This window comes from Oxyura jamaicensis, chromosome Z, assembly GCF_011077185.1.
Source record: "Oxyura jamaicensis isolate SHBP4307 breed ruddy duck chromosome Z, BPBGC_Ojam_1.0, whole genome shotgun sequence".
Classification (NCBI taxonomy): Eukaryota; Metazoa; Chordata; class Aves; order Anseriformes; family Anatidae; genus Oxyura; species Oxyura jamaicensis.
In genome coordinates this window covers 11,828,146-11,841,202 of record NC_048926.1, presented here as the reverse complement: position 1 = coordinate 11,841,202, position 13,057 = coordinate 11,828,146, and the positions used below count along the sequence as shown (strand labels likewise).

At 47.7% G+C, this 13,057-nt stretch overlaps 1 protein-coding gene and 1 long non-coding RNA gene across 2 annotated transcripts in view; one reads left to right on the top strand and one right to left on the bottom strand.

Annotated features, from left to right (window-relative positions):
* Positions 1 to 13,057, top strand: part of LOC118156567 — a 754,908-nt gene that overhangs the window by 378,427 nt on the left and 363,424 nt on the right. The window lies entirely within an intron of this gene.
* On the bottom strand, positions 7,601 to 12,949 carry RXFP3 (relaxin family peptide receptor 3). The gene has a single exon (XM_035310718.1). It carries the CDS (start codon positions 12,840 to 12,842, stop codon positions 11,502 to 11,504), a length of 1,341 nt encoding a protein of 446 aa, XP_035166609.1. The 5' UTR covers positions 12,843 to 12,949; the 3' UTR covers positions 7,601 to 11,501.

Here is a 13,057-nt window from a genome sequence, read left to right as displayed (position 1 = left end):
GCTAGTCGTGGCAGAACAAAAGGAGGCAGGAAACAAGCCTGCTGCCTTATCTTCCTGACACTTTCCTTTTTCTTTCTCTTACGAGTGCCTGTCATTTTCTTCCATTTAATAAACTGGCCTGTCATGTAAGTAAAATGTTTTAAGAAGCTTTGATTCTCTTGTTTAGAATACTTGCAGTATTAGTAATGTCACAGTTGCTCCCACACATATACAATTTTTATTCTTTAACAGCGATTTCAAAAGATTTCTTTGACTTTCAAACAAGCAAACAAGGTGGTTTGTGGGAGACACTTTTCTTCAAAATAAATTAGGTATCTCAGGATGAATCACAAAAGCCTTTGCCTTGGTACAACTAAGTTTTAGCATTGGTACCTGCAAATCACCAGTCCCTGCAATGTGCCAAAAGACAGGGAGATGGTGGTGTAAATAGGAGATGTGTTGATGCTGACATTTGATATTTTTAGAGTGTAACAGAGTTGCTTCATGAGGGAAAATGTTGGAGGTATCTGCAGTAAAATGTTTTCACATTATTTTTGACATGATAAAGCTGTACAAAAATTACCTACAAAACTTTTCCCTTTAAGTCTCCAGCACTCATTTCTCATTCCCTAGCTGCTCTTCTTTGTTTATTTAAACAGCAAATATTTGGGACCAGTTGTGCAAAACTAAGCTCTGAAAAAGTTTTTTTTAATTCTGTTGCCTTCTACGTGGTATTCAGTTTCATACGTGCTTGTTTAGTTTACTCGTGTTGTATTAATTTGTTATATCTCCTGAAGTTTTTTTCTTGAAAATGAATTAGTTATCTCTCCATGTATTACTATCTTACCTGTGTATTAAAAGTAATGGCTTCACTTCATGCAGGTCCATCAAACCAGAGAATACTGCCTCGTCTTGCTTTAGGTAACTACTTGCAGTAGTTGGAAAACAAAATTTCGTGCTCTCCACTCTGGAGGGTGCAGTAGGCTGGGAGAAAATTACCAGAGACCAAGAATGCTCCAAGGGAAAGGGAATGGGGCTGCTGCCTTCCTAATAACCGAGCACTTCTTTCTTTCCCAAAGGCTGTGTGCTTGTTGGCCCCCCAATGATCAATGGCATTATAGCACTTCCCTAGGGCATGGGAGCTGCTTTCCCTATTGCTTTCTAACCCAAAGCCTCTCCCTCTCTGTTTTGTCTGACTCTGAAGTTTCCTTACAGAGATGCCCTGCTGCAGCTCATCTCTCCCTTGTGTGTCTACAACAAATGAAAGTTTGCTTGCTACGAGCTGTAACACTGCGTAACACTGACGAAGACACGTCCATACAGACACCTGTCGGTAGGAGGCCACCCAGGACATGTCTATCATCCAACTCATGCTAGAATCTGGCCTTTGAAATCTTCAGTGCTAATGCCAAGAGTCAGACCAGAAGTGCAGCTGTCCCCTGCTTGGTTGCCAGATCAATTTGTATTGCGCTGGTTCCCAGCAGCCAAGGTGCATTGGGTGGCAGGAACAGAGGTCACAGCACTCAGGGAGGGCAAGAGGCAGCATTCCTTGGCACCTCTGTTCTCAGGGCTCCTCTGCTCAGTAGGTGTTGAGGGGCAAAGTGTGGGGTCTAAGGAGCGGCAGGAGGGAAAGTCCTGGCAGTGATGGCTTTTATTAGAGGCCTGGAGTTTTGTGGCTGGCAGATCACAGTATAAGTGCAATTGTATCCCAGATGATTTGTTTTGTTTTTCAACATTGACCTGATTTTTTTTTCCTTTTTGGTGCAAGAAATACCATTTTGCAATACAATTTTCAAGTTATCAGGTTCCAGAAATTTTAAGGGCTGAAGTAAGTGTTTATTAAATAAGTGCTGAAATTCTAACATCCCATTTGCTGAGCCCTTACGAAACATATCCCAAATATTGTTAGATTGCCATAACATTGCAAAACTTGGCAGTAAAACAGTTGTTAAAACTATGGTTATCTCTGAGAGAGGGAGAGAGAGATGGCATCTTATCAAAAAGTGTTGTTCTTTTATGAACAGCATGCCTATAAATTCCTTTTGTACTATTTAATTTGCAATTACATTATATCAAGTGTGCTCAAAATCCAAGATTTCAGTTGTTGTGGTTAAACCCAGCAGGCAGCTCAGCACCGCACAGACATTTGCTCACTCCTCCCCTCTCCAACAATGAGGTGGGGAGAGAATTGGAAATAAAAGGTAAAGCTCGTGTGTTGAGATAAGGACAGTTTAATAGGTCAGAAAAGGAATGGAAAATAACAACAATAATTATTATAATTATATTTAAATATATATATACAAGGCAAGTGATGCACAACACAACTGCTCACCGACATATGCCCAGCCAGTCCCTGAGCAGCAGCAGCCCCCTAACCCACGCCCCCCAGTTTTATTGTTCAGCAGGACACCACACGGTGTGGGACACCCCTTTGGCCATCCTTGGCTGGCTGTCCTAGCTCTGTCTCCTTCCAGCCCCTGGTGCACCCCCAGCCTCCTCACTGGTGGAGCAGTACCAGAAGCTGAGAGTCCTTGACTCTGCCACATGGATCATGTGCACTTGACTTCACCTGGACCTTTGGGTAACAGGTCATGTCCAGGTCATCATAAATCACCTTCAGAACAGCTAATTTCCTGGATAACCCCTTCCATGGTGGTCCCACTTGCCTGGGTGACATGCAACAGTCCCTTTGTCCCAGTTCCTTGAAGGAATATTTCTCCTTTACATCTCTCAGAACTCACTGCCAGAGGCTGAAGGCTTGCCCCTTTTCCCATCGCTTTGTCAATACCCCCTTCCTAGAGAGGGATCCCAGCTGCTTGGCTTCCCCACCCTCTAATTGCAGGCTACTGGCCCTGTTATATTCCCAGCATGGGAACAGCCAGGTGACAACATGCCTACCTGGATGATGGCTGGAATCTTTCTGTGTGCCTCACAGCTCACTCAGTGGCAGGGTTCAGGGGGCTACTGCCTCGTCTGTCACTTCTGCCTCTTCCTCGCAGTTCTCGTGACCGTCCTGCTTCAGAGTAGCCAATCTCACCCACTTCTTCCTCCTTTCCCTTCTTGGTAGATTTTTTTTTCCCTGACTAGATGAGCTGATTTCTACATCCACTGTTTCTTTTCAACTGTAGGAGTGGCTGATACCAGCACAAGTTGGTTCTCTGGTTCAACTGCAACATCCGCCTCAGGAGCTGCATCAGATCCGGAGACATTTTCTTCCTCTTGAGGGTGCTGAGTACTATTGAATAGTGCACTTTGACAGCTGCAGGCCAGACCCCAGCACAGTGAGGTGAGCTGTAAATCTCTGGGAATGCCAGGACAGGGGCATACCTTTTTTAAACATATAAAAACATATAAACATATAAAAGGACATACCTTTTTTAAACATACTATCAGGTTTTTAGGATTAATTTCAGTGGTGAATCCCACAACCATCAGAGGGGACAACCATGGTAGATACCTGCCCACATCCTCCCACATGTCTTGCCACCATAACCACCCTGCCTCAGGGCACGTCTCTGGGTGGAATTCTTAAGCAGCAGTTTGACCTTAGAGAAATCTGGAAAGATATGTAGGAGGCATAGCAGCAGGAACATGCTAGTTTGAACACCCCAAGAATATTCAAGAATTTCAAGAACTATTGTAACTCGCTTGGAGGAGAAGAGGTGAACAGTGTACTTATTAATAGTTGTCATGAGAAGGTTCCTGCAGTGTAAGGACGATGGCAATACTGAGCACAAATACCAGATTAAGTTCACGGTGGGTGTAACATGAGTGCCTGCTGTACACAGAAAAACAACCCTGAGAGCAAATAAAACAACACTGTGAAAGAATAAATCAACATTGTGACCAGGAGCTATTAAACTAATATCATGCTTACAACCAATTTGCTTTAACATGCTCTGGCCAGATCTGCCATTATCCCAGCCCTTCGTGCCCCACGTTGGGCACCAAAGGAGCTGCTGTTGACCCAGCTGGCAGCGCAGCACCGCACAGCCGTTCACTCACTGCCCCCCAGTGGGATGGGGGAGAAATTTGGGAAAAAAAGGAAAATTCGTAGGTTGGGATAAAGACAGTTTAAAGCACAGAATAGGAAGGGATAGTAACAATAATCATAAATACATACACAAAACAAGTGGTGTACAATACTATTGCTCACCACCTGCTGACTGATGCCCCGCCTGCCCCCAAGCAGTGGCCACGCACCCCTGGCCATACCCACCACATTTTCTTGTTCAACACAATGCCATCTGGTACAGGACATCGCTTTGGCCAGCCTGGGCCAGCTGTACTGGCTCTGTCCCCACCAGCTCCTGCTGCACCCCCAGCCTCCTCACTGGCAGGGCTGTAACAGAAGCTGAAACGTCCTTGTCTTAGTGCAAGCACTACTCTCCAACAACTAAAACATTGGTGTGTTATCAGCATTATTCTTATCCTAAACCCAAATCACAGCAACATACCAGATACTATAAAGAAAATTGACTCCATCTCAGCTGAAACCAGGACATCAGTATACATCTCTGAAAATGTTACCCAAATCTGAAATTCAAAGTAGATTCATTCTTCTTTTCATTATTTATGATCAACTGTACAGGTTCAGGAATTATTTAACATCGTTAGTATGTCCTGAGAGCTGTAGGATCCCTGCTACCTTTGGTTCAGGAGCTCATAGGTAGCTTTCTGCCCACATAACTGCATCACTGGATTTGATCTGGAGCTCAGTAGGAAATGTCTTGATGAAACAAAATGTAAGTTATATTTCCTTTGAACCCTCAGAGCTCTTTCAGTAGAAATAAAATGAACAATAAAACCAGCTTTGAAGTTTAAGTGTTTATTACCATAAATATAGAAGATTTGAAATACATAACAGGAGGTTATTTGAGGACATAAACTGGATTTTTAGAGGTTTTTCAGAATAAATATCAAGCAATACAGACATATGTTGATTCCGTTGTATCAGAACAAAAACGTATTCACAGCAATTCACTTGCCATCGTAGAATCAGACAGAATCACAGAATAGTTGGGGTTGCCTCTGGAGATCCCTCGGTCCAATGACACTGCTGAGTGCAGAGCCAGCTAAGGCAGGCTGGTCAGGACTGTGTCTGGTCCATTTCTGAACAACTCCAACAATGGAGACTCCACAGCCTCTGGGCACCTGTCCTGGTGCTTGGCTACACCATAAAATAAGCTATTTCCTATGTTTAAATGAAATTGACTGAATTTCAGTTTGTGCCTATTTCCTCTTGTCTGTTCCTTGGAGACTGCTGAGAAACATCTAGTTCTGTCTTGTTCACCCTAATCCCCTGACCCAGCAGGAATTTGCACACATTAAAACCTCCAGGCTAAACAACCCCAGAGCTCTCAGCCTCTCCTTGCACGTCAGATGCTCCAAGCCCTTAATCACCTTCATGGTCCTTCACTGTCATCCCTCCAGTGAGTCCCTATATCTCTTGCACTGGGAGCCCAGACCGGGACCCAGCACTTCAAATGTGGCCACACCAGTGCTGAGCAGAGGGGAATGATCCTCTCCCTGTGAACTGCTGGTGATGCCCTACCTCATGCAGCATAGAATGCTGCTGGTCTTCTTTGCTACAAGAGCACCCTGCTGGCTCATATTCCATTTGTCCACCCACCAGGATCCATAGGTCCTTGCTTCTAAGCCAGTCAGCCCCCTGCCTGTACTATTTTCCCCAGATACACATATCTGTCCCCAGGTGCAAGACATTGCATTTCCCTTGCTTGAGGTTCCTGTCAGTCCATTTCTCCAGCCTGCTGAGGTTCTTCTGAATGGTGGAACCACCCCCACAAACACCCACACCTTTTTTATCATCTGCAAACATCATGGGTTGCATTGTCCCACAGTTCAGATCATTAGTGAAGATATTGATCGGAATTGTTTCAGTTTTGACCTCAGGTACCTTGCTGGTCACCAGCCTCCAGGTGGACTTTGTGCTTCTGATCACACCCCCTAAAACGACCAGTCAGCCAGTTTCAATCCAGCTCACTTTCCACTTATCTGGACAAAATTTATCAGTTTGTCTATGGGAATGTCATGGGAGAGCATCCAAAGCCTTATTTAAGTTGAGAGAATCAACACCCTTACCCACCAACCTAGCTATGTCATCACAGAGGATAATCAGATTGGTCAGATATGATTTCCCCATTATTTTAACTCAGGACTAACTGTTGGTAGCTATAAATTGATAGCAAATTTATTATCTCAGCTTTAGGATTTGGCCTGGAAAGAAAAATATAAAGGAATTTGATTTTCGTATTTCTTGTCTAGGCTGATCAGAGACTTTTCCACAAAAACAGCAATAATTCTTTTTTGTTGTTGTTGTTCTACAAGATTTCAGTTTTATCCATCAGGAGGCTAATTGTGACTTCTGAATGAAAGTGGAAAGCTTCAATGAACAGTGACGCTACAAGTCAGTGCTGAATACTTAATTTGGTCATTCTGCAATGACTGCCCTCATTCAGGTGGCCTAAGCAAGGAGCAGCACGTAATATTAACTCATTAGCCCAAGAAAATGAGCTACCTTTTTTTTACTTTTTTTCCCCCAGACTGGTTAGTCTGAAGTGACTCACCTTAATTTTCTCTTAGCACTCCATAGGCAAATAGATCAGGGTTTCAAAAATCTTGCATGATGAAAGGTATGTTTTCTGTCTCCAGCTGTTTTGTTGGATTTAGGCATTGATTTTTGTTTATTTGCTTTTCCACCAATGTATTCTGGTGTCCTGTGAGCCTGTATCTTACACATAAAGTTTAGGGAATGATTCTGACGCTACGCACAAACATGGGCTGAGAAACCTGCCCATATGTGCAAATTCACATGGCTTTGAAAGCACTTACTCTAAGGAAAACAACTCCCTGCAACTAGGGAACAAGTCTAAGGTGTGTTAGCAGCCACACTTAGCAAAGGAGTAAGTCAACTCACTGCCCAGCCTTCTCTTGAAGACTTTGTTTCGATGACTGCTGCTGAGAGTGCACCTGGAGGGAGCTCTTACAACTGAACAATCATGACAAAAATGTATTTCTAACAGCCCACTCTGGATGGCTTAATCAGAGTTCTCTTTTGAAGCAAGAGAGAAATAACCCTCACTAAAAACTACAGACTAGGCTCCCACGCTAATGCCCTTGAGCTGCATCGCACCCCTGCCGATGCCTGCTCGGCTCACAGATGTCTGTCACATCAGCCTTCTGTGCAGGCACCCGACGGAATAATCAGGTTGTAAGGAGGGTGGTGGCGAAAAGGGATGAATGGGACTGCGTTTCTTCACTGCTGAAGTGAGTGACAAAATGATTCGAAGACAAAGTGAAGTAATTTTCTCTACCAAAGAGGCGTTTCAAAGGGAAATCTGGAAATGAGATAGGAGGTTGTTAACATATTAAGAGCTTGGTTAGTTACTTGAGGGGTGTAGATAAAGTCCTCGAGCTACCAGATTTTGTGCCTCCTCAGAATATCTGGGCTTTGCAGGTTCTCTCAGACTGTCACTAGATGTCAGCCTGCACCTTCGGGTTCCTACCGCTCCTCAGCAATGTGCACTGCGAGCAGCACCCGAAGAGGAATCTCCAACGGGACAAGAACCGGAAAGAAAAAAAAATCTCTTAAAGAACTCTGTGAGTATCGCTTTGTGTCCTTCAGCTGCGTTTATTTCAGTCCACGAAAAGGCGATAGTTACAAACGAACACACCAACATCTGGAAGAAACAGGAGCTTTTGAAGAGTGTTGTAACTTACTGACTATTTCAGAAAACCCACCGTACCCTGCTGTTGCTGGGAACACGTACTCTCAACGCTGGAGCTGGAGAGACCCCCTGCTCCAGCCCCATGCCTGATGCTGTGCGCACAGCCGGTGCTCCCAGTGCCCAGGTTGGAGCCACTGCCCATGCAACACAGAGCCCAGATTTCATGCACGGATAGCTTGCACTCACAGCACATGTGAAGCAAAATCCCTCTCTGTTCGCGCACAGCCAGAGCCGTGCTCTTTGGCCACGCTGGACACACACTGACCGGGCTACACAGCCTGAGCTGCAGGTCAGGCATAAACCAACCTCTGACCAATTGTGGATGAGTTGTGCCTCTTTCAAACACCACATCTGTGACCTAGACCTGGTGGATCAGCGGCTTAAGAGAGAGTTGCCCTCTTAGCCCATAGTCCAGTCTCTCCCCACACAACCAGGATATTTTCTTAGTCAGGTGATTTGCCATACATAAGGTTTTTACATCTTTTGTGATCAAGTATCTGAGGCTTCCTCTCATCATGACTAACTCTGATTTTTTCTGAACTATGGGTTGTTCTTCTGCCACAAAATAATGTGTACATCAACATCCACAAATGCACATGATTTTTGTCATGGTGAGCACCACAGAGGAGGTCTTTTAGGCAATTCACAATCTACTGAAATTCAAAGCTGTTTCAGATACCTGGATAGTTTTCTAAGTAATGCACAAAAGCATTAAAGCATTTGAGAATAGGAATTACAATCACAGCAAGCCGCACAAGAAGCTCTGCTGTTCAATAGCAAACACCAATAAAAGAATCTGGCTTCAAGATCCATCCTCTCTCTCTTCTTAATTTAGGTGCTTTTTCCTGTTCTATGGAGTTATGCTGACGTCTGTCTGAGCCCTGGAATTAGATGTTCACGGCACATTTTTCTCGCCCAACAGTGTGGCTTTTCTCCATCTGCTAGCACAGGTATTAGGGCTTTCTCCCAGAACACATAACATCCAAATGCACTTCTTACAAATCCTTTGACACATTAGGCTGGTGGATTTATACAGACAGAAAGCTCACAGGCTGTGAAAGCCATCTCATCATGTATGGCATACTGAAACATTAATTGAACCAGAACCTAGGAGCAAGAATAAGCCTGTGATTATACAGCCAGGTTAATCATTTTCCTCTGAAAGGTGAAACCTGGATCCAGTTTCTCTTCTGTATTTATTCATACAAGAAAAAAAAATCTTGGTACTTCCTCTCTAGGGCTCATGCCGGAATTGTTATGTTGCAAAGTAGCACTCAGCTCACTTTCTGAACCCACAACAGTGAGCACCTCATGCACCTGGAAACTGTTTCAAGCCAGAGGATTCAAGCACATCCACAGAGAAGCCTGGAGATTCAGTCACTCCCCAGGGATATGGAAGGGGGAAAGGAGCATCTCCCAGATTGTGGGCAAGAGCTCTGCCCACCGAAGCAGTATTTCAAAAGGGAAGAGGAAAGAGAATAATCTGCACATGCATTTGAAGGCAGGACAGGAGAAGCATATCTAGCGACAGATGCAGAGGTACAGGGAGAATGAGTTAAATTTGCAGCCCCTCCTAACTTGGTGTGGCCTGGTACAGGGTGTCCTGTGCCAGAGTACCCCTTAGGGTACCAACAGCAGCCAGTCCTGACTGCGGAATCCCCATGAAATGCAGAGAGGTGCTACAGACATAAGCAGATTTAGGCATGCTCAGGAGCAGACTTCTAGGCACAAAAAATTTTACTGAAAAACTTTGAGTACCTACACACTTCAACTGGCAGCCAAGTCAGCATTTAGGAACTTGGAGGGACAGTTGTACAGTACTTAAATGCTCAAGTTCTTCTGTGGTTATATCGTTCCCCCCCTCCAGTCTTTGCATCTTTATAAAGAAGTCCATCAGCTGCCAGCTCACTTCTGCTGTTCTTCTCCAGGCACCTTGCAAATCTGTGTCCTCCCAGTTAGGAAGCACCCAAGGCTGTAGTAGAAGTCTCTGCTGACTTGACAAGAGGAACGGCTTCTTGTTACAAGTAGCAGAACCAGCTGCTTCCAGATCAAACTGGAATTTTACAACAGGAGTTATTCGCATGTACAGTAAACCTAAAGGAGTCTGCAAAGCATAATTGCCACTAATGGCACTGCAATTTTCTCTGGACAGAAATAGCAAGTTTGTTCTGCATCTGTGCTTAGAGGTGACAAACAACCCTCTGCAGAAGCACTTTTTTTCCTTAGCAGAGTCAGGCTGCAGGGGAGGGAGGTGGAAATAGAGAGGGCTTTTGAATATTGTATCGATATATTCATCCCACTTGCAGTTTTGGGTATTAATAAACTTGTTGTGACAACAAAACCAGAACTGTTGCATTTTTCCATCTTCTAAAAGAAATACTTCGACCTTCCCATTTAAAATCATTTTCCTCATATTAAAAATATTTTAAAAAGGAAATCTATAACCTTACCATAAAAAGTTTCACAGCTTGAAATTACACTTTTTCATGCCGTTAAAAGTTCACTTCAGACCAGTCCCGAATTATTTCCCAGCTGTTTCTCTGGAACATTGGATGGGGCAGGCACTCTCCCTGCCCTTCTCCGGGGTGAGAGCTCTGAACTGCAGCCTCTAGGGCTCCTCACACCAGAGGATCTGAACTTGAATTAATCAAAACACTGGCAAGTATCAATGCAGACCCTTAAAGACTTTAGCAGAACACAAACCTTTGTGCTTGGCTTTAGCAGAACCAACAAGGATCCTCGAGCAAATGGTTTGAAGTGGCTACAGTCTGTATTTTCCTCTTTATTTACAGTCGTGCTGGTCTCCTGGAGCAAGTTACCAAACAGTCTGATGCACAAGGGCAGAGCCTGCAGCCTCCGTGCCCCTGGAGGGACACGTGCCTTGCCACACAGTTTGGGGTTGTGGGTTCCCCCCCACCCCCTCCCAAAGCAGAGATGGTGGGGAACACGATGTCGGGGGACATGGGGGTGTCACTCCCTCCCCTCCAAACCCAGGCAAAGCAACTCCTCACCACGAAGCTGCAAGTCCTGCCCTGGGGTTTCTCCTTGGCTGTTCGGGTTGCTCTGTATCCCGGCGGTAGCAGAGGGGACGAGGGAGATGGAAAAGCAGATGCTACAAGGATCTGGAGGGGAGCACAATGCTCCTTGTCCCTTCTTTCCTGGGTGCTTAAGAGAAGTGAAAGGATCCAAGCCTGAACAAGCAGAAGCCTTGTACCCACATCGGCTGCCTGATGCCTGTGCCCTCACTGGAGCCTGGTGAGGGGGGACCAGTGCCAGGCTGGCATCATTTGCGATGCCACATAGCAGCAAGAAAGCAACTCCACTCCTCCCCTGTGCCACAGAGGCACAGGGGGGCAGGAGAGATGCTGGCCCCTTGCTGGCTGCCCTGCTGGGCTGTGGGAGCACAGCCGGGGCTCCCCAGCCTCTCTTCACCCCACCCAGCCCCACACACCCGGCATCCTGCTGTGTGTGCCCCCAGCTGGGGCTCCCACAGGAGCTAGGACAGGTGCAAGCACGAAAAAGCATCTCCTAGAGACACTCTGATCCCCAGTGCACCACAGGCACCTTCTCCTACTCCTGTTCTACAGGATTGGGAGGGGGAGGGGGGGGACACTTGCATGACAGTTTCCACCAACAAGCCTCCAAGAGCAGACAACCCCAGAAAGGCTTCTCTACCCATCCCTCCTCCCCTCGTTCCTGCCAGGCATTCAGTGTCCCAGGGCCACATCCTGCGCAGACCCCGCGGTCCCACCCCCGGGCCCCTCCCCAGCCATCTCAGCAGCGTTGCTCCGTGGAGGCAGCAGGCAGCACGTCGCAGCGGCTGCTGTACACCACCACCCCGGGCGGGTAGTAAGCCAGCTCCGGCTGCACCGCTGTGGCCGCGGAGGAAGCCGTGATGGGGTGTACGGGCATCAAGGTGTGCAGGGCCTGCTCCTCCTGCTCGGGCTTGGTGGTGTCGGTGAAAGGGCGCATGGTGGTGAGAGAAGGCGAGGTGATCCTCCAGAGGAGGCTCTTGAGTGCCTTGCGAAACTCCCTGCGCATGAGGCAGTAGAGGATGGGGTTGAGGCAGCTGTTGGAGTGCGCCAGGCACACGCTGATGGGGAAGAGGTACACCTGGGAGAGAAAGTACTCAGCGCTGAAGCGCACCACATTGAGCTTGATGAGGATGCCCCACGTTGTCAGTGCTTGGTTGGGGAGCCAGCACAAGAAGAAAGAGAGCACCACGATGGACACCGACTTAGTCACTTTGGAGCGGCGCTTGGTGCTGGGGCCACTGCAGGTGCTACCAACGTGCTTGTCGCTGATGAAGCGCACCAGGAGCAAGTAGCAGAGGCTGATGATGGCTAGAGGCAGCACAAAGCCCAGCAGCACCTTCTGGATTTGGTACAGACCCAGCCAGAACTGGGCGTTGCTGCCTCGGCCCTCGGGGAACTTGACGAGGCAGAGCACATCATCAAAGACGGTGGCAGTGGTGGAAAAAATGGCTTGGGGCAGAGAAGCCAGGATGGCCGACAACCAAATGAGCGCACAAAGCCACTTGGCAGAGCAGCAACCACCCAGTGGGTCACCTCGTCGCTGGTTCTTCAAGGCTGAAGCCACGGAGCGGTAGCGAGCCACGCTCATGGCAGTGAGGAAGAAGACGCTGGCATACATGTTCATGGCCGTCACGTAGGAGACAATCTTACACATCGCCTTGCCAAAGAGCCAGTTGAAGTCCAGCGCGTTCTCCACGGCCCAGAAGGGTAAGGTCAGCACAAACTGGAAGTCAGTCACCGCCAAGCTAGTCACGAAGAGGTTGATGGAGGACTTCCTCCAGCCTTGCTTGCTCTTCATCAGGTAGAGCACCAGCAGGTTGCCCACCAGCCCCAGGGCGCACACCACCGAGTACACCAGGGAGATGATGATCCGCAGCACGTCGGAGCTGTCCCCCTGCATCCCATCGGCTCTCTCCAGGTTGATGTTCTTGAGGAGCTGCAGGAAAGCCGACGCGTTGCTCCTGTTGCCCATCGGGGCTCCCTCCAACCAGCCCAGCGCCGCGTCCCAGGGCTCCCCATCCGCTCCCTCCTTCATGCCGGCGGCTGCCGAGCAGGGGCCGCGCTCGCAGGGCTCTCCCATCCCATGCTAGGGGAGGGACAGAGGGGAGAAGGGAGGGAGAGAAGGCAGAGGGACGGCTCCGTAGCAGCGCTCCCCGTCCCCGGGAGCAGCACGGAGCGGGCAGCAAGGGCTGTGCAGGGCGGGCCGGGGGCGGCCGCCGCTGTTATATCCGCCCCGCGGGGCCGGGGCATGCGCGGCGGCGGCGCCGGAGCTCTCCCGGGTGCTGAGAGCGACTC